Source organism: Heloderma suspectum, chromosome 5 (assembly GCF_057233095.1).
Source record: "Heloderma suspectum isolate Gila_16-S chromosome 5, 16-S_ref, whole genome shotgun sequence".
NCBI lineage: Eukaryota > Metazoa > Chordata > Lepidosauria > Squamata > Helodermatidae > Heloderma > Heloderma suspectum.
In genome coordinates, this window is record NC_139462.1 from 165,604,521 (window position 1) to 165,626,709 (window position 22,189).

At 44.4% G+C, this 22,189-nt stretch overlaps 1 protein-coding gene across 6 annotated transcripts in view; it reads right to left on the bottom strand.

The window, feature by feature from the left end:
• Positions 1-22,189, bottom strand: part of NOD1 (nucleotide binding oligomerization domain containing 1) — a 53,237-nt gene that overhangs the window by 20,723 nt on the left and 10,325 nt on the right. For all 6 annotated transcript variants that reach the window (XR_014792314.1, XR_014792313.1, XM_084858212.1 and 3 more), the window contains 5 exons: positions 13,797-14,123; positions 10,181-10,355; positions 4,758-6,564; positions 3,086-3,169; positions 1,304-1,387 (listed from right to left, as the gene is read on the bottom strand). Coding sequence is in view for 4 of the 6 variants with exons in the window: in XM_084858212.1 (XP_084714338.1) it covers positions 1,304-1,387; positions 3,086-3,169; positions 4,758-6,564; positions 10,181-10,355; positions 13,797-14,012 (2,366 nt within the window). In the remaining 2 variants the exon portion in view is untranslated. The remainder of the gene's footprint in view (positions 1-1,303; positions 1,388-3,085; positions 3,170-4,757; positions 6,565-10,180; positions 10,356-13,796; positions 14,124-22,189) is intronic.

Below are 22,189 nucleotides of genomic sequence, written 5' to 3' on the forward strand. Positions count from 1 at the left end.
ATAAATAAAGGATAATGAAAACACTATTTTGATTATGCCTGCTCATTTAATGCCTCTGAAAATATGTAGTAATATGTCAACACTTTTTGAATAAAAACCAGATGTGCATGTATCATGATACTTTCTGTTTGGGGATTGGGAAATCTCTCTGGAGCAGCTATTAGTGAATCATTTACTTCATCGGTGTTGACAATTTCCACAATTAATAGAGTACAGCATGAATCCCACAAAGGAGTAGTCACTGGCTGCTTTGTAAAATAACAGAGTAAGCGGGGCTGTCAAGTGATTAAATAAGTTTTGGTTCTCTAATCATCTGCCTTTTAACCAATTCATTAAATTTAAATTAATATGCATAGTACATAAACCTCCATACAAGCTGCTTCTTGTAGATATTTTGAAGAAAGTGTATGATAAGTTACTATTTAATAGGCAAATGCTATTACTCATTCTTAGAAGGAAAGGTCATCTTTAATATTTCATTTTTCACTCCCTGTAATAACACATCAGCTTGAATATAGGCTTTCTAAAGCTACTGAGAGCTTTTCCACATGAGGCATTTATTGTGTGCTCATCATTCCTTACTCATGGTTGTTTGCAGGTTCTTTAGATGACCCTCCAGTTTCACTTCTGTTTTTTAAGAGCACTTTTCCTGGGGGCAGGCGCAGTTAGAGCAGAGAAAATGAAGTATTATTTGTCAAAGTGAAAAAAAAAGTATTTTCCTACTTGTGTAATTGTAATATTCTGCCTAAGCATAGCATCACCTAGAGAAGCAGGAAAGGAAAAGCTCTCTGTGTAGAGCTGGGATCTCAGTTCTGCGACGAAGCCAAACGCAGATACAGTGGATTAACAGCCTTGTGTAGAAAAGCTCTGTTTCACCCTATTCACACTTACAGCCCTAAGATTAGACTCAGGTTAGATTCAGACAGGTGGAGAATTCCTAAATGGTGTTGGGAGGTGGGGAGTGAAGTGGGGGATGATCCGCCACTTCTGAAGCCTCGTCAACACACACTGGCCGGGGCAGGATGGTGGGGGAGCGGTGTTCTGTTTGTCCCCCACCACCTGGGGTTAGGCTCAAGTCTTCTATACTTCACTTACCATATTGTCCAGCGTAATTTTCAGTGAAACTAATATTCAGAATGAGGATCCGTGCACTGTCTGAGTTAGTGATGCTTAACTATGCAGAAACTAGAGCTATCCATGTGCAAGTGTCATTCATTCTACGAAAAAATACCCTCCTCCTCCTTCTTCAAGCTTCTGCTGCACTACGAAATGCGATAATGAAAGGGACGGGGAAGATACATACTTGACATAGATGAGGCTTGGACATTCCTCAATGAGTCTTGCAACATACTTGGCTCCAACATCAGTAATTTGGTTGTTATACAAGCTAGAAAAGAATTAGTGAACACAGCTTATATTTGCCACATTTTGAACTAACTGCATAGACCTACGAGAGACCTAGGGTCTGTTTGCTTTCTTCCAGGTTGCAAGGCATTTGGGGGCAGGGGCCTGCTTACTTTGTACAAGAACCAAGTAAATATAATTTCAGGCTTTACGCAAGGTAAGCAAGTAGCTCTGCATCATTATTTTCAGAACTCAGGCGCTCCAATTCAGCTAAGGAGCTGAGCACAATATGCAGTTTTCTGTGTGCACGTTAGTTGCTGCGTCGGAAAACATTGGCCGTAGCTCAGGTGCGCATTCCGGTGCGGATGCAGCCTGTCGGCACTGAATCACTTTGGATGGGATGCGCATTCCGATGTGCATCCAAGTACAGCCCCCTCATCCATTTTCTTGTGCCTTCACATGCACATCCCCATCAATGATGTAGTGGGACCAGGGCTCTCATGGATGCAGCACCAGCACTTCTTCATTAGCAGGGACAACGACCTCATCTGCCACCCCTGCCCAGAAGTTCCTGTTTCCTTTGAGCTTAGCTGCAATCCTCACAGTAGATGATGGGGAGCGAGGATGGATTTTCCCAGCAACCATATATGTGATGTAAGGTATTTGGGGCTGGCTTGGTCTTCAGTGGGCCATTAAGACCCTTTCGCTTTACCAAAGCCCTGCTCCTGGTGGTGAAAACTGCTAGACCTGATTTGTTGATATGGGTCGACACCACTCCCCCTTCATTTTTGGACTCTTCTTGGGGACGGTCATGATGAGTGTCTGCACTTCAACACTGACCACTACACCTACCACTGATCCCCATCCACGTCTTCCTGCAAATAATTGCACATTTACCCCTTATTTGCACACAGCTAGAGCCAGATTGCAGGAAGTATGCAGTGGAAGGATAAAATACCATCAACAAAGAATTATTTCTCTTGGACTCTGGAATCCTACATGCGATTAGCTGGGAGTTAGCCCCACTGAATGCAGTGGGACTTCCTTCTGCATGGACATGTACAAGATTGCACTGTTAAAGCTGAAAATGATCGGGGTGGGTGGGGTGGGGAGACTCCTTTCTTTTAAGAAATTTCCCCTTAAAGGGAGCCTTGTAAATAAGTCCACACAAGTTTCTAGCCCACAAGAAAATATTAGTAACCTGCTAGGGGCTCTGCCCTTCCTGCAGCAGGCCACAGCATTTCTGGGCGCAGAGGAGGGATGGAGTTCTCTGCACCTCCTCGGCATATGCTCTGCCAAAGAGCTGTAGTCACAAGCAATGCTACACTGCTGTCTTTTTAAAAAGTCAATTTGGGGCCCTTAACATTGACCCCAAGATCGTAGCGTCAATGCTCAAGAATCAGCCATTCACACTAGGGAGTTGATAGAGAAGAATGATTCCATTTAAGGGACAACTTATATAAGCAAATGGACATCTTGAACACATAGACTGAGTGGGTCCAACAGCACATGGTGAGGCGGGCATGTAATTGCTTCAACATGTGCCCAATTCCACCTGTGTCTACCATGCCACTCATCCACGTGGTGCACTGAATGTGAGCTAAGTAGTAACCAGGTGCTTGCTGAAGGTATCTACTGACTACTTTGGCACATACCCAAGTCAACGTCCATTCACAACACTCCCTTTTGGTCAAGAGAACTGGCCCTTAATGCAGTGTCTGAGCTCCTGGTTCATACGTACCCCAAATAAGTCACAATTTTGTATTTGGACATTTCTTCGTAAAGCACTCTAATTCCTTGATCTGTGATCTGGTTAACGCTTACTCTAAAAATAAAACAGAGATGGGGGGGGGGGGGACAGATGGCTTGCCGGTTATACATCAGAAAAAAGAGACTGATAATAATTCTCAGTTGAGCAGGCACCAACATGTTTTCTTTAAATTTCTTTGCAGCGCCATTGCTCAGTGTTTGAAAGATAGATAACGAGACAGACTGAGCCCCCCCCCCCCCACACCTTTTTAAAAAAATACAGCACTTGAAAAGGTAAGTCTGGGCAACATAGAAAACTAAGTCTAGGATAATTCAATAGGTTTGAATCTAGCATAATCCTAGGTTTGAATCTAGGGTGATTCAATATAGCTGGCTGAAATCCTCGGTCTTCCCAAAGATGGCTCTGAAGGAGTGCACCTGAGCCCTAGAGGACAAATCCTGTGTGGGCATCTCCTTAGAAAGCTTCTGAATAAGCATACATGGAATCTGAGATTCCATGAGATTCTGTGGAAGCCCATCTGGTACTGTATTCAGAATTCAGCAGCATCGTGGGCCCCTTACCTTTGATTTAATGTAAGTAAGTAATTAAGAAAGAAAGGGCAGAATCCAAAAGGGTGCTCACGCCTCTGCCAATTCCCTTATGCCCTGCCAATTTCCATCTGCAAGTGGTGCCCACCACTTGCGGGACAAAGATGTAGCACTTCTGGGGCAACTGGAAATGAGCAACAACGCTTGTTTCTGGAATGGGGCAGTTCAATGGAGCTCACCTAACGGAGTTCTGCCAACCTATTCCAATCGAAAAACAAGCATTTCTGCTTGTTTCAGGGCTTCCTCTGAGAAGCGCTACATCTTTGTTACGCAGGTGGTGGTTCCTGCTTACACAACAGAACCTGTGGGGCGCAAGCAAATCAGCAGGGGCCTAAGCACCCCACTGGATTTTGCCCATTGGAAGTTGCTAGTTCTCAAGACTGTGAAGACAGGCGTGCGTGTGAGAATTGCCAGTGAAGTCTCCAAAGACACAGAAGGGCTCAGCTGGATTTTCATTTACCAGAGGGTGGGTCATTAGTGCCCTGCATAGTTCCTCACTCCTCTCAATCACAAGCAGAAAAACACAGTCTACAAAAAAAGAAAATCTACAGTTGCAAAATTCAGCTTTTCTTGACCCAGAGTTTTCATTTGGTGTTTTTTTTTAAACTGCACAGCCTGTTTCTAAGCAGAATACGTAGGTTATAGAGTGGCCCAATTCAGGTGTACTGCTGCTGCTCCCACAAACTGTGGTTTCTTGGAGCAGGAACAAGCAACAGGCTTGAGCTCTCCCCCCACCCCTCCTATGCCTGGATTGAGAGAAGACTTCCTAGTCTGCTCAGTCACAGTTTCCTGTGACATCCAAATCATGGTTTGCAAACCAGAATTGGAGGTGGTGCTTAAACCACAGTTTCCTGGTTTGGATATTACAGGAAACCATGATTTAGCAAACCAGGAAGCTGGGTGCACAAGAGGAGAAGGGAAGAGGTAGAGGGGAGGAAGGAGCTCCCAAGCTCACGGCTTGCTCCTTCTCCAACAAACCACAGTAGACCAGCGGCCGTATATCTGAACCATGCCAACAGCTATCGCAGAAGTATGTACAAAGCCCAAGAATGTACCTCAGGACTGCCAGCCTGCCAAAACAAGGCAACAGTTGCTTTATTCCGTAATCATTGATGTTGTTGTTATCTAGGTCAAGAGCCAGGTGCTTCTGGAAATGATGCATGACAAAGGAGATGGCACTGCAGTCGGCAGAATAGGCGTTGCAGTAGGTCAGTTTGATGTAGTTGGCACGCATGCTCTTGGCAACCCCTTTACTGATTTTCTCACTCTGGGTCTCATAGATGCACCTCAACATCCAAACAAAATTGGGCATAACTTGAACCTGCCTGTACTCCTTAAGCCTCGCCCGGCTGAGGCCCTTCAAGTGGGACTTCATGCTTTCAAAGAAATAGGTGAGGAGCGCCTTCCTTTTCTTCTTAAGGGATGCTGGTGAAACCAGTTGCCTCATGAGCTTGTGCCTCGCCTTGGAAAGCAAGCCACAGAGGAATAGATTGGTAAAATGGAAGTGCTCATTATTTCGGAAAGGATCCTCTCCCGCTGGGTGGTGATTCTTCAACCAGGCAATTGAAAAGCAAGAGGACATGGCAGTGTCTCGAGTGGAACATTCCGCAAAAAACTGCAGCAACTCCTTGGCGCCCACTTTCTCTTCAGTGACCAGGAACAAAGCTGTGAAGAAGGATTGCAAGGTCAAGTGCAGGAATTCATAGGAAAATTGGTCTCCGCAGCCTGCTCCATAGTCAGGAACCACCCTGAGGAAACCCAAGTTCAAGTCCTGCTCAGAGAGTTCGGCCGTGACGTCATCTTGGTCAAAGACAAAGAGTGACTTCTGCATCCCCTTGTGTGCTATTTTACTCAGCGCAAACAACATTTCTTTGTTGGTCCTGTATGTCTCCACTTGGCTCCGGTTGTTCTTCTTCAGCAAGTTTGTCTTTTGAGTTCGGTTCAAGTGGACTTCGGTCATGAGCAAGAAAATATCAGTTAAGGTAAGGGTGATGTCTGGGAGCTCGTGGGTGTCGAAGGCAGAATGGAAATGGTCAAAGCATCTGAAGACGATCCAGCAAAATAAAGGCACTGAGCATAAACTGCTCAGATTTGGGTTGGCTTCCAACTGGTTCAGAACCAAGGTCCGACACCCTTCATCTTTGAAGAACATTTTGGTATATTCTTTCAGGTTAGTGCTGGAAAACCCTTGGAGATGTACCTTCTTCCTGACAATGTTTCTGTGAACTTCCATCCCTGTCCTTGCCGTCAGGACTTTCCTGGATCCCTTCAGGAGTTTTCCGCTGAGCAGGGCCACTAGCAGAGCAAGCGGGTGGATGGATTCAGTGGGCGAGCAGATCTCGGGAATGCTGTTGAGGTCAAAGTCAGAATGGATCTCATCAAAGCCATCAAATGTGAACAGAACTGTGTGAGGGAATTTCACAATGAAGTCAAAGACCTCCTCTGGGTCCTGGTCTGGAAAACAATTGTACTTAAACAGGAGGTCTTTCAAACCTATGGCTTCATCCTTCTTAAAACAGCTGAACATCCGGCATCGGAAACGGAAAAAGAATTTGGCCCCAATGTTGGACTCATCCTTGGACCAGAGGTTTTGCATCTTTTGCAACAACATGGATTTCCCAATCCCCGCATCACCAAAGATATAGATTGTCTCTCCATCTTCATTAATTAGTCCAACGTCATCACCAAGCAGGTCTTCCAGGCTATTCACACTGCCAAGTTTCTCGTTGTTCTGTTTGATAAACTCCATAATGTTGGCAGAATAAGTTTCCTCAAGCAACATATCCTCCTTTTGGGCATATGACATGATGAACTTTGTGTCTCGGCCCAGTTCATCTTTAAGCTTCTGATGATATCTGCTGACTGAAGGTAAAACCAGTTATTATTAACAGAAAGTCTAATGCAGAGTAGCCAGCATGAAGAATACAGAGGGCCACTTCATACATAACAAAATCATTACAAAATTAAAAGCTGGTATCTGAAGGGGTTTTGCCAAGAGAACACACTGATCATAACAAACACTCTTTTCCAACAGCACAAGAGGCAACTCTACACATGGACATAACCAGATGGTCAATATCGAAATCAGATTGATTATGTACTTTGCAGCCAAAGATGGAGAAGCTCCATACAGTCAGTAAAAACAAAACCTGGAGCTGACTGTGGCTCAGATCATGAGCTTCTTGTTGCAAAATTTCGGCTTCAATTGAAGAACGTAGGGAAAACCACTAAACCAGACAGGTATGACCTCAATCATATCCCTTATGAATATACAGTGGAGGTGAGGAATAGATGTAAGGGATAACACCTGATAGACAGAGTGCCTGAGGAACTATGGACGGAGGTCTATAACATTGTTCAGGAGGCAGCAACTCAATCCATCCCAAAGAAAAAGAAATGCAAGAAAGCAAAGTGGCTGTCTGATGAGGCTTTACAAGTAGCTGAGGAAAGAAGGGAAGCGAAAAGCAAGGGAGAAAGGGGAAGATATGCCCAACTGAATGCAGAGTTCCAGCGAATAGCAAGGAGAGACAAGAAGGCCTTCTTAAATGAACAATGCAAAGAAATCGAGGAAAACAACAGAATGGGAAAGACTAGAGATCTCTTCAAGAAAATCGGAGATCTCAAAGGAACGTTTTGTGCAAAGACGGGCATGATAAAGGACAAAGAAGGCACGGATCTAGCAGAAGCAGATGAGATTAAGAAGAGGTGGAAAGAATACACAGAAGAACTATACAGGAAAGATCTTAATGTCCCTGATAGCCACGATAGTACGGTCACTGAACTTGAGCCAGACATCCTAGAGAGTGAAGTCAAGTGGGCCTTAGGAAGCACTACTAACAACAAAGCTAGCGGAGATGACAGTATTCCAGCTGAGCTATTTAAGATCCGAAAAGATGATGCTGTTAAAGTGCTGCACTCAATATGCCAACACATTTGGAACACTCAACAGTGGCCACAAGACTGGCAAAGGTCAGTTTACATTCCAATTCCAAAGAAGGGCAATGCCAAAGAGTGTTCAAACTACCATACAATTGTGCTCATTTCACATGCCAGCAAGCTTATGTTCAAAATCCTACAAGCTAGGCTTTGGCAGTATGTGAACCGAGAACTACCGGAAGTACAAGCTGGGTTTTGAAGAGGCAGAGGAACTAGAGATCAAATCGCCAACATTTGCTGGATCATGGAGAAAGCAAGAGAATTCCAGAAAAACGTCTATTTCTGCTTCATTGACTACGCTAAAGCCTTTGATTGTGTGGGTCACAACAAACTGTGGCAAATTCTTAAAGGGATGGGAGTACCAGACCACCTTACCTGTCTCCTGAGAAACCTGTACAAGGGTCAAGAAGCAACAGTAAGAACCAGACATGGAACAACCGATTGGTTCAAAATTGGGAAAGGAGTACTACAAGGCTGCATATTGTCGCCCTGCTTATTTAACTTATATGCAGAGTACATCATGAGAAACGCCGAGTTGGATGAATCACAGGTCGGAATTAAGATTGCCGGGAGAATTATCAACAACCTCAGATATGCAGACGATACCACCCTAATGGCAGAAAGCAAAGAGGATCTAAAGAGCCTCTTGTTGAGGGTGAAAGTGGAGAGTGCAAAAGCTGGTTTGAAACTCAACATTAAAAAAACTAAGAACATGGCATCTGGCCCCATCACTTCCTGGCATAGAGAAGGGGAAGAAATGGAAGCAGTGACAGATGTTATTTTCTTGGGCTCCAAGATCACCGCAGATGGTGACTGTAGCCATGAAATTAGAAGACGCTTGCTCCTTGGGAGGAAAGCTATGGCAAACCTAGACAGCATAGTAAGAAGCAGAGACATCACCTTGCCGACAAAGGTCCGTATAATCCAAGCTATGGTTTTCCCATTAATAATGTATGGCTGTGAGAGCTGGACTATAAGGAAGGCTGGGGGCTGAAGAATTGATGCTTTCGAACTGTGGTGCTGGAGAAGACTCTTACGAGTCCCCTGGACTGCAAGGAGGTCAAATCAGTCAGTCCTGAAGGAAATCAACCCTGAGTGCTCATTCGAAGGACAGATACTGAAGCTGAAGCTCAAATATTTTGGCCACCTAATACGAAGAGAAAACTCCCTGGAAAAGACCCTGATGCTGGGAATGATTGAAGGCAAAAGGAGAAGGGGACGGCAGTGGATGAGATGGCTAGATAGCATCACCGATGCAATGAATATGAACTTGAGCACACTCCGGGAGAGAGCGGAGGACAGGAAGGCCTGGTGTGCTATGGTCCATGGGGTCACAAAGAGTTGGACACGACTGAACAACTACAACAACAATCCGAAGGGGGCTTTAGGCTTGTGTGTTTCGCAGATAGCAGATACACACCTCCCACCCACCCATGTCGCTTATGAAGAATGAAATTACTTTTATAGCACTTTGTGTTATGCCATGTTCAGAGAACATGTCGTCTGTTCAAAGAAAAAGTCAAATAACCTAAGCCCTTGGGTATGTCTAAAGTAGCTCTTTAGATCTCAGACAGTGCGTTTCACACACATGGACTGCAATGTGTGATGATCCAACACACATGTACATTGCTGTGTGCACATGCTGGGAAGCTGACATCAACCGCAGCTTTCCAATAGGTCTGTTCATATAAAGTTATTTACATTTGTCAGCATCTGGGCCAGCATGGGCATACTAGGGCCCACTGGGGCTAACACTGCTTGCTGAAGCATCCTTTCTCATTTTTTAAAAACATTTTATAGTTGGAGGCCAGGCACGTACATGGTAACAGATGCTCATTCTATTATTTTTACTTTGAAAATAGATTATCCTTTTCTGCACCAAAATGGTGCTTACTCCCAAGTAAATGTGTTTGGTATCAGGGCACCAGAAGCAAACTCTAATATATTCCTGTAGGCACGATGGCGTTATGATTTAAGTGTGTTTCAAATGCGAAACTGCACATGCACAGAGTATTTCCTTTTTTCTTTGGATTGTTTTTAACATATCAGGAACGTAGAAGCAGTTGTAAAGCCTGGAACAGTGGTGGTGGGGAACAGAAATGTCAGCTGTGTGCTTCACAACTGAAGCAATACATATGGCCATCTAAAGGCCCCCCACCCCTTAAGACCATTAGGTCCAGGGTCTAAAATTAGCTGCACCACTAATGAGCTGTATGTCATACAGACACACATGCAGACATAGATAAGTTTCCATTATTGCAGCCATTCGATACTGTGATAACTCCCCTGTAATTCATATGCAGAACAATAACATGCATACCCCATCCCCAAATCCACTCGCTGAGTGCAGGGTAAACGAACAAAACAATACAAGCTGCAAAAGTAAGGCCAGGCTGCAGATGTTTATGGGATAGGTACACATGTGGGAAAAGCACATTTCTTCTGGAAAATGTGTTTCACTAACATTAAAGCAATGAATGATTATCATCGAGACAAATGTTTTCCATAGAGAATAACAGGCTTTCAAAACTGGACGTCCTACCTGGGTCGGTATTTTCCACAGGTTTATTACAAATGACCTCTGAAGGGCGAAACCCGATCTCTTCCAGCCACGGATGCAGCTCATAGTAAGCATCGGCGACTTGCTGCAGGACATAGATGCAATACTCTGCAACTTCCTCTCCTTTGCTCTGGGCTAGATCCAAAATTTTGCGGACCTGTGAAAAGATCACACGAAAGGTCACAGATACATTGAGGCTGTGTACAGCAGAATTCTCACTCTCCAGTTTTCCACAGTCACAGCTGTAGAACAACATCAGAGGTTTTCCCCTTAGCAGTACCATTGCACTAGAACCGATCCAGTACTGGTAACAAGCTAACTTTAAAAATGTAATGGCGGATTGTGTCCAGCTGGAGGAGGAGTTTGTTTGCTCAGTTTTCCTGTTTCCTAACTTCTATCTGCAGTGTCTTCCCCAAGTCCAGCTTTCCCCAACCTGGTGCCCTCCATAAATGTAGGACAACTCCCATCATCACCAGCTGGGATGATGGGAGTTGTAGTTCAAGACATCTGCAGACCACCAAGATGGGAAAGGCTACCTTAGACCCATATATGTCAGTCAGTGGTAGATTTAATTAATTTATTTGATTTATGTCCCAGCCTTCCTCACAAGGAGCCCAGGGCAGCTAAGAAGCCATACAACTCAGAACAAAATATAAACACCATTAAAGTCAACTCTAAAATACAAATATATGATAAAATACAATAAAACCAGGTTCTGCAACCCTCGTTGCTCAGGGTTCCAGATCTATTATTTATTCAAACATTCATTTGTGGTATTTATGTACTGCTGAATAAATGAAATCTCTCAGCATCACAAGTGGAAGTCTCCGTTCGTAAAGGTCTACATACGAAGATGTTAGCTCCGCAGATGTCCACACAAACACATGAATGGCAGGGGCGGCAGGCCTATAGGCACAGCACCACAGCCCCTTCTACACTCTTCACCCCTTCGTGCAAGTAACACGTGAAGGGGGCTCTAAAACACAGGCAGATGTGCAAAACACTTATACCCAGTAAATACGGTTGAACTAAGTTGTCATCCAAAAATACAGACTTTCAGCAAAGTCATCCTTAGGCTGGCCAATGGACCACTGCTTGATCAATCGTTAAAGGGTATAAATACATTTCCTCGGAAACAATGGGAGCCATTCAGAACCAGAAAAATCTGTACCCTGAGGAATTCCTTACACCAATATCTTCACTGGCAAATGTGAAGGATTGAGGCTCCAAATGCTGCTTAACTGGTTTGTCAAGCAAATCCATCCAAGGCTGCAGAAAACTAACAATTATTAACTGGAGAAACAGCAAAAGAAGGACCCATTTCAGCCTGTGAAAGAATTATGTCTTCAGGCTGGAGGAGGGAAGCTAGTTGACAGCTGGTTGTGCCCAGACATCCAGCTTGGGGGAAAAAAATACAAGGGATTGGATCCAGATTTAGCCATACTTAGAGTAGATCTATCAAAATCAATGGGACTTAAAGCAATCATGACTAACTGAAGTCCCTTCGATTTCAGTGGGTCTGCTCTAAGTATGACTACATCTGGATTGATCCCAAGGCACCTGTCTTTTGAGGCTCCTTCTCTCTGTGTCTAAGGACACTGAAAGAAGAAAGCAATTATTCACATGAGCCAGGGTGTAATGAACACCCACTCCCTCAGTTAGTCTGGTGGCATGAATGCCAGTTGAGCCAAAATGGGTGTGAAGAAACTTACACCTCAGGTTTTGTCCACCTGAAGAAGGCAAGCTGCATTAAATCAGCTTTGTAAATAAGGCCACAGAAGTTACTAGCCTGCAATTTATTTATTTTTTAAATAGCCTACGAAGAGGCTAATACCCTAAGTTTCCATGCTGGCTACAGAGGAGGGGAAGTCCCCTGTTCTACAGTCAGCCAGTATGGGAAAGGAGAATAATAGCTTCCTAGCAGGCTAGTAAAAAAAATGCCTTCTACCAAGCGGGCTGGCAGAGGAGGGACAGAACTGAGGGACCAGCTTCACTCACTTCATGGCCAAGCAGACTAAAGGAATGGAGAGACCCATCCCTCTTCTGTCAGGCAGCCCACTTACTCGCCTGCACAGAATTCTGGGTCGCCTCTGGCAACCAGACAAGCTGTTAAATACAAGGCTGCATTAAATTCTCCCGTTGGGATTATTCAAGTGGGGATACCTTTCCTCTGGGCTGATCTTCCTTATAAAGTCAGTGTGATGTAGCAGTTAGTGTATTAGCCTAGGCCTGGGGAGACCCAGGTTCAAATCCCCACTCAGCTGTGAAGCTTGTTGGGTGACCTTGGGCCAGGCACTCTCACTCTGCCTAACCTACCCCACAGGGTTAGAATCATAGAATCATAGAATAGTAGGGTTGGAAGGGGCCTATAAGGCCATCGAGTCCAACCCCCTGCTCAGTGCAGGAATCCAAGTCAGAGCTGTCCAGCCTAATCTTGAATGCCACCAGTGTGGGAGAGCCCACCACCTCCCTGGGTAATTGGTTCCATTGTCATATTGCTTTAACAGTCAGGAAGTTTTTCCTGATGTTCAGCGGGAATCTGGCTTCCTGTCACTTGAGCCCATTATTCCGTGTCCTGCACTCTGGGATGATCAAGAAGAGATCCTGGCCTTCCTCTCCGTGACAACCTTTCAAGTACTTGAAGAGCGCTATCATATCTCCCCTCAGTCTTCTCTTCTCAAGGCTAAACATGCCCAGTTCTTTCAGTCTCTCCTCATAGGGCTTTGTTTCCAGTCCCCTGATCATCTTTGTTGCCCTCCTCTGAACCCCCTCCAGTTTGCCTGCATCCTTCTTAAAGTGTGGTGCCCAGAACTGGACACAGTACTCCAGATGAGGCCTAACCAGTGCTGAGTAGAGGGGAACTAGTACGTCCCGGATTTGGAAACTATGCTTCTATTAATGCAGCCCAAAATAGCATTTGCCTTTTTTGCAGCCACATCACATTATTGGCTCATATTCAGCTTGTGATCGACAACAAGTTATGAAGAGAGGTCTTATTGTTGTTATGAAGAATTGTTATGAAGGGTTGTTATGAAGAGAGGTGGGGAACGCTATGTATGCCGCCCCTGGGAGGAATGATGGGGAATAAATGAAACACACACACACACACACAAACAGAGTATCTCATAAAATCACAAACTAGAGTTGGAGGGGGCCTTCAAGGTCATTGAGCCAAACCCCCTTGCTCAACGCATGATACAACTATAGCGTTACTGATGTGGCTGTCCAGCCTCTGCCTAAATACCTCCAGCGAAGGAAAGCCTGCCACCTCCTGAGGTGTAAATCCTACCACGAGCCAGTAATGTAGGCTGTTAGGAGCTCCATATATTGCTGGGGCTGAACAGTGCCTAAGGTCACCACACGAGTTCATTGCTGAAGCAAAATTTGAACAAGAGCAGACCCAATGAAATCAGTGGACTTGCGTTCGTCATGACTAGCTTAAGTCCCATTCATTTCAATGGGTCTCCTTTACGTAGGACTAACATGGGATACAACCGATTAAAGGCACAATCCTATGCATGTTCAGACAGAAAACAAATTTCTGTTTTCCAACAACAAGTTGGAGTGCAAATCTGAAGACTGACACAGAAGCAAATACCTTGTCTGCTTGTGTAGGGTACTGGGCAGCGATCTCTGCATCTTCGGTTGAGAAATACTCGTTCTTGAGCAAGTTGTCGATCAAACACTGGGTATTCCGGACTCGGCCGACTAGTAGCTCCCTGTGGACTTTCAGTAGGTTAACGAAGGATGGTGGACTGGCCGCTGCAAGCGCTTGTTGGATGACCTCTGCACTACCAGCTGACTGACCTTCCATTGCGATGGCAGGAAGAGGCCGTGGCTTCCAAATTCATCTTTGGGACACTGCAGCGGTGTAGCAGAAGGCTCACATCAGGCAGCAGTTTCAAGCAAGGCGCACAATTAGGATCTGTGAAGGTAACCGTATATTAATATCCAGCCTTCTCCCACCTGGCCCTTGCAGATGTGTTGGGACTGCAATTCCCACCATCCCCAGCCAGCACGCCCCATGGCAGTGCCAGCTGGGGATGGAAGGAGTTCCAGTCCAACAATCTAGGGGTGGCGGTGTCACCGACAGGGCTAAAAGGCACCATTCTGAAGCATCTCAAAGCCCCGTCTGCTCATCTGGCTCGCGAGGGCGTTACTTTTGTTACCCAGGGGTCCAAAATTTATTCCAGTAGCTCCCATGGAAAAAGCTACTTTGGCTCTGCCTTCTTCCATGCAAATTTCTGGGCAAGGCCATTAATTTGCCAACCAAAATTTGTTCAAGTACTGGCTGTTGTCCTCTCTGTCATAACCTGGCTAAGACACAATATAGTTTGCTATCTGCTGCTGCAGACGCAATGTGTATTATAGAAACAAAAAAGTAGAATAAAACAGCTAGTTACTAAAACAGTTGTTCCAAGAGCATAAGGCCTGTGTCTCCAAACACTGATGAAACTGGCCTTCTGGGATAAATTCAGTTTCCCCTGCTGACTTTTATTTTTAATGCTGATGAGAAAGGAGACCCTTCTTGGTATCTGCACAAGAAATTTTATTTGGAGGGTAGTTTGAAAGAGCGGTTACTGCTTATGTGTGTACAGGCATATTTTGCCTCTGGTAAACAGGTTTTGCCAGAGTTTGTGTTGTTTTATAGGTGACGCGGTGGGACGGGGGGGAGTGTATACACTGCGGGAAGTGAAGCCTCTCTCAGATCACTTTCAAAACTACTGCCTTTTTCAAGGGTCTGTATTTAACATATACAATGTAAGACAGGGATAGAAATGTGAAGACCTGGGGAAAAAATCCTAGTAACCCCCCCTTTCCCTCCGTCCTGAGGACTTTGGGGTTTTTTTTCTGAAAAACTGAACAATTTTGGATTATGAAATATTTTATTTTAGAATTGTGAATAAAATGTTTAAAGGCACAATCCTATGCATGTTTAGACAGAAAAAAGGCCTACAACTCCCAGCATGCCCCAGCCAGTATGGCTGACTGGGGCATGCTGGGAGTTATAGGACTTTTTTCTGTCTAAACATGCATAGGATTGCACCCTAAGACAAGGAATTCCTATACTGCTACCCGGCCTTTACTCCCCCAAAATGATTTCTAAAAACTATGACTTTTATAAGACTAGAGATATAAAATTTCTGGAAAGTTTGAAATTATGGGTCGGGGGATGGTTTTTAATCATCTCTGTAAGATTACCAGCATAGGTACTTCTTCCATTCATTAAAACTATTGATCTAAGATATCTTTTACTGATAGACATTTAGGGATGCTCCAAGTCATGCTTAATTTCCCAGCATGTGCCTAGAGTTACCATATATGAAGAAAATGTGCGTTCCTGTTTGGTTTTGTTCTAGAGTTCTGTGTTTCTTGTCTTGTTCTGGTTAGATGCTATAGCAGTCAATGAAAGTAGTTTCAAAACCAACAGGTGAGAGAAACTCTGTGTTATCCCACGACTACCACCACATGCAATGGAACAACATGTAGGGTATCCCATCTATGTTTCACTAAACACACACACCTAACTTTGAGCCTTGGGTCTATGGAACTCACTGCCACAGTATTTAATAAAGTTCCCCGTTGGACCTCACTATTAGGCAATGTTGCCTCAGCTATAAAATCTTTAACTGCTGCCACCAAAATAAAACCTCTGTACCTAAAAGAAACTTAGTAGCCTGGTTCAAAAGCTAAAAATTATACTCAGCCGATCATTATTAAGGTTTATATTTCTATAGTTAGAACGGCAAAGATCATTACTATTAAAAGAGAAACTCGACGACATTACCGTAAGGCTAAAATATCGATACTTTTGATTAAATGGATTAAGATAGCTCATTCTAAATGCAATAATGCAAGGTTAAGGTCAAAACAGTTACCTTTTTAATTTAAAATTTAGTGGAGTAAAATGTCCAGAAAATTAATGTTTAAAGTATAGAGTAATAATAAGTGGGACATGCAACAAAATGTTGCAGTGTGGAGTGAGCCTCCGTGATACTCCATTTCATTCTCCCACGCAGGTTTCCATTTCCCCCTCCCACAAACAGTCAACGTTCTATGGCCACTGAACAAGCTCAGTCCTCATCGGGATGTTTTGGGTCCTGCCTCCCCCTTGGGGTTGTTTCTTTAAGATTTGGCGGGGGGGGGGCGCTTCTACAAACCTTGGAGTTCCCTAGAGTTTGCTGATACCTCCTTCTTATGCATGGTGGTGCCGTTTTGGTGACATAAGCAATGGCACTCATGCCTGAACATTGGAAATAGAGGGAATGATTCCAGAAGTGTAATAGTAATCGTAATATGATGCACAGTAATAGGATGCAAGAAATAATTCAAAAGGCTTGCATGAGCCCAAGCACTAATTCACAGAGGAGGCTGGCTGCTGAGACTCTGCATGATTACGGCTGTGACCCTACGCATATAAGCACCACTGGGCACAGTGCCACTGATTTCTGAGTTAATGGGTGTTACAGAACATAGGAAGCTGCCATATACTGAGTCAGATCATGGGTCCATCTAGCCCAGTACTGCCGACACTGACTGGCAGCAGCTCTCCAGGGTTTCAGGTAGGAATTCTTCCAGCCCTGAGATGCCAGGGATCGAACCTGGGACTTTCTGCATGCAAAGCAGGTGCTCTACCACTGAGCTCTACCATATCTGCAGATATAGCATTAGTCTTGACACTCCCAGCAAATTACAACTTTGAGATGTTGTAGCAGCCATATCAGGGGTCAGACTAAGTAGCCTCATGCAGTCTCATGCTTCATGTTCTTGCTGAGCTCTTTCTCCCTTGAATATATTGTTGTAAGCTGACGAGACACAGGAATTCCTTATCTTGTCAAAGGTCATACAATTGTATATCTTGTTCTCTGCTGTTCTCTTCTGTTCTCTCCTTATCATGGCTACCCTATAACCCAGTTCTTGTATTATAAACAATAGTACTAAGAGAAGAAATGTTGAGGATTGCAACCCCATGCGGGAGGGGGAGGAGGAGCCGTTTCATATGTGTCACAATGTCTATAAAACCAATGTGCTAATGTAAATCGGGGCTTCTGGCTCTTTGGAAATGATTCCAGCCTTAAGCCCGCGCGTTAAATAAAGAATCTCTTTTTCCTTCACTCCGTGGTCTCTCTGACTCTGGGTTCTGCAACATAAATGGTGCCGTGACTCGGATGTGGCAGGCTCTGAGCCAGACAGGTGGCAGTTGCCTGCTCTTGATCGCCGCACCGGGAGGACGAGCTCGGCGCATGCCTCCCTTTCTTGGCGCCACCGACCTTTTTGTCGAGTGAATGGGAGAAAGCCTGCACCGGGATCGCCCAAACGGTAGTGAGCAGCAAGAGAACCTTGGGAAGCGGAGGAAGGAACTTGAGCCTTGCCTGTATCGCAGCTGCAATTGAGTTGAAACCCACATTGGAAGCCTTCAGGAGAAAGGCAAGTATATGGGAAAAAGAGGGCCCCGCCTTTAGGGAGAAAGGCCACTGGGCAGAAAAAAAGAGGGCCCCGCCTTATGAAGAAGGTCAGTGTTGGTGGTATACGTATACAAAAGAACCTACTCCTTGCGGGTAGAAGGGGGGCCTGATCACACCCCCGAGTGGGCGCCAGTACCCAGCACGCCAGTACTCAGTAGGAAGCTGAGGAAGCTGGGGAAGCCGTTTTCCGCTCTGGTAAAAAGTGGGAAAAGTGGGTGGCAGGGACATATGGATGTAGTGGAGAGATTGATGATTGTGTGAGTGGCTACTGCGGTTTCTGACGTATACCGTTGACCGTCCAGGTGCCCAGGCCAGTAGCAAAGTGCGTGGTGTGAAAAATCCTCTTGTGTCGGCCAGTGAGACCCCTTACTCACTGACCAATTCCCATTCCCTAATTGTGTATGTCTTCAATTTAGGAGGGAGGCTATGGGTGGTGGGGGAAGCAAACCTTGCACCCCCTTGAGATGTATGTCAAACAAAGAAGGAAAAAGGTTTTTTTTAAAAAAAGATTCAGAATAGAGAGAGAAAACAGCAAAAAGCTCAAGGTCGAGCTGAGAGAAAAAAAAAAAACAAGATCTGAGGCTGTTAATTAGAAAAATGTTGCAGGACAGTCTGGCTTTTAACAAAGCGTGGGAGCATGAGAGTGTAAGGCCGAAGAAGTAGCTGTTAGCCTAGCGCGCCGAGAGGGGGGGGGGGCAGGAAAATTGCCCACAACGTTCTGAGTTGTGCAACATCATCACCTCGCCTAATTGAGATGAAATCCCTAAGAAATGGAAACTGAAAATGAAGACCCAGAAGATGAAGGCAAAATAGAAAATAAAGGTGAAGAATCAGCCCCCAGAGCACAGGCTAGACCCCTCTTCGAGTGAAAAGTGTGCCATAAGACTGTCCCAAAGCAGAATGAAGCGGAGAGACCACGTTGAAGATCTCTGTCAAGGTAGCCGTGTTTAGCTTTGAACTGTGTTAAAATTGCATAGAGCCTGTAGCTACTGACCATCAGCTATATGATTTCTGAAGAGCGTAACCATTAAGCTTTTGCCGTGGGATTCCCTGCAATGAAGAAATCTCACTGATTTGAGTGTCCAGTGTTACACTGCCTAAGTGTGTGTGCTAAAGAGACCGAGAAACCAGACAGCATGTTCCTGGCCAAGCCAAAATCACGCTACTGCCATGCTCCTGGAAGCTGCAATAAACTGTGTAAGCTGGGAGACCCAACCTGATTGAGAAGAAAAGAAGATATTAGAGCAACTGTCTTAAAAAACAATGAGAACTGTGTAGCTGGCTGGCTGACGCTGTCAGTGATGTTACAACTTTAAATTAAGACTGTTTTCCTGTTTGAGACCCCAGCGAAGAAAGCTAACCCGAGTTATTTGTTGCCCGTGCCAAAGCAAGAATTTGGTGGCCCTGTACCTCATCGTGTCCTGTTTTGAGCTTGGGATTTACAAATACAAACAAACTGAGAAGCTTGCCTTTGAAGTCCTGCAAATCACCCCACCGCCTCCCCGAAGATTAATGGCTGCTTGAAAAATGCAAGTATAAGGCGATGCCCATCACCCCCCAGCGTCCTGAGTTTCGGCACTCAGTGTTTCAGTGCTTTCGTGTACCAGGTTAGAAGAGAAAAAAAAAAAGAGTAAGTTTTTAAAATGTCTGTGAGAGAACCTGACAGAAGTAAAATAAAATTTACAGAGGAGTTGCCCAGGTTAAAGCGTCACGGCTAGAGAGCTGAGCTGTGCCGCTCTGTTTAGACAGAGGCCTTGCTAAAAAGTTAAAGGCCCTTGTCTGTCAAAAGGGGTGTAGGGCCACACTTTCCCTTTTTAAACTCATGCAAAAGTAGAGAGCCTTTGCTGGAAACATCGCATCTTCATTGCCCAGAGCCTTCACTGTTTGCCTCCATCATCATCTGGGCTTTTTAGAGACACTCTGCACATGAACTAAAATTTTAAATTGTCAAAGACTTGCCATGGACAGTGCTGTGAAGCTTTTGATAAACTTGAACTCTCATCGCTGTGGACCATGTGTCTGTGTTTGTAGTCAGCTCAGTGTACAGCAGGCTAAGTTTGATCTGTGACTTTTAGATTTCCTTCTGCCAGAACTCATGCAGCATAGAGTTGCCGATGCAAAAATGGTGACCTAGAACTCTGCGTGTGTGGGTATGCCCGTCCCTTGATTTTAATGAGCCCTGAGCTTTCAGCCAGAAGACCAGTATGATTGCTGGATCTGCTCCATCATGCCTTACCATGCAAGAAGTGTTTTCCATTCATTGTGTTAAATTGCAGAAAAAGTTTGTTGTATATATTTTATGATTTCTTAGATATCATAAAGTATATGTGATATTTGCAGATTAGTGTTAGTTGCAACTCCAAATGATACTAAGTGTGGTTCCCAATAGATGACAAGAAAAGAAAGACAAAAGCAAGTAGAAAAGAAGGAATAGAGAAAGTAGAAGACAGATAGAGAAGAGAGAAAAAAGAAAGAAAAGGCAAGAGGCAAAGAAAAAACATTTATAAAAAAGAAGCGTGGCCATAGTTGCCCCCATGATAAATTAAAAGCAGCTGATTGTGCCTGGAGCTTATTACCTGGGGTAAAGTAGCCACAATAATGTAATAGTTCTTTAAAATAAAGAAAATGTAACTAGAAGGAGAAGAAGAGCCTATCCCAAATGTATGTCATTGGGACTAGTGTAAGGCAGAAAGGTTTAAGTGAGTAAGTTTAACTTGAAAAAGACGAATAAAGAGACAAGGCTGGTGCATGGAGCAGAAAGTTTTATATAAAAAGTTTGAAACATGATCTGCAATACAGGCAGATCAGCAAAGAAAAAGAAAGCAAAAGAAAGAAAAAATTTGTCTTCCCATACTAATAAATAAAAGTGTTATCAAGCACTTTGGGAAGCGAAGTTGTTTACAGGAAGCTGTGCCTGAGAACCAAACACTTCTAGCCTATGCTAAAAATGCTTGCTAGTGTTGTGCTGCCTCATGGGTAACATGTATGGTATAAAAACCCATTTAGCCCAATAGCTCATGGTTCAGAGAAGCTGTCTGATCCAACAATTAAGTACGCCTGTGTGCTGTAAGTTACCCAATAAAGTCTCCTTGTAAGTAATCCCCCCCTCGCTGGAATCCCAAAACACAAGTTGGGCTAGAGCGCCTCACCCAGTATCAAACCCTGCTGTTAGAAGCCATGAAAGCAGGTATGAAGAAGTCAATTAATATGACCAAAGTGTCTAAAGTGCTGCAAGGTGCCACCGAGGCCCCAGAGCGTACTTGGAGCATCTTTCAAATGCCTATCGCCAGTACACCCCCCTCGACCCAGAGGCCCAAGAAGACGTAAACGAAAAAAGAAAAGAAGAAGACCCGGCAGAGGCAGAAGATTCTTAAAAAAGAACCAGTGTGCCCAGTGTGGACAAGATGGACATTAGTGGCATGAATGCCCAAATAAAATAAATCAAATACACAAAGGAAAAAACCAAAGAGGCCAGAATGGGCGAAGAGGGAGACAGCTTGAGAGGGGCCGTGATATTGACTGTGAGGGGCCGTGACATTGACTTCATAATTGACACTGGAGCAGCATCAAAAGCAAGCAAACGTTAGCCTTAAACAAAAAGTTCAAACACTGAGCAAAGTTCTTCAAGCCCAGCGCCGCTTTGTCTTAAAAAAATAAGCCATTCCCATCACAGAAGCTCATCCGTTCCAACCAAGAGTTAAAGTATGAGTTAAAGAGGGAAAAATAACCCTTTGACTCCCAGATGGAGAGGACTGAAAACTGTCATACTTTCCACCCCCGCAGCTATGAAAGCAGCTAGAATTAAACCCTGGATACATTGGACACGAGTCAAGAGAGCGAGAGGGGGAAAGTAGACCATAAACAGAAATCCTGAAAATCCTTTAAAAATCATTCTGAAAAAGCAGTAAGAAGACTCAGGCTAGACCTTACTGTGGACACACCGGGAAACTGTCCCCCTGTGTACGGTCAGACCTGCAACTGGAGAATTGAAGAAGGGGACTAGACCCTACTGCAGCTTGCCAGGTGAATAGCTGCCCAGCGTACGGTCAGATCCCAAAGAAGATCAAACATGCGTGTTGTAGTGTTAGTAGTGTTGCATTGTGTTTCCTTAATAAGGTGCAAAAAGGGGGGTCTGCCCCTGGAAGGAGAAGTTTGTCCCAGTGATTTGCTGATAATTACTGGCTTCACCTGGCTAACATCACGAGCATAAAACATTTTTGTTTGCCAAGAGGTATACCTGCAAACGGGCTTATTAGCTCTTGCCTAATACCTGTCTGTAGACATCCTGAGAAAATTCAAAAAGATACCATGTTAAAAGTTTATGGTGTAAGTTTAACTTATTCCCAAAATGCTAATTGGGGCATAGTTGCAAAGATCCTACCCCCTACAGAGTTCACTCTACGCACCCCCATCATTGCTGAAACAAATGCTACGTGTGCACAAATGCTTAATTGTCAAATTTTTTTTCCAGAAAATACAAAGCTATCCCTGGCCCCCTTCCACTGTAATAAAATTCAAAACATAT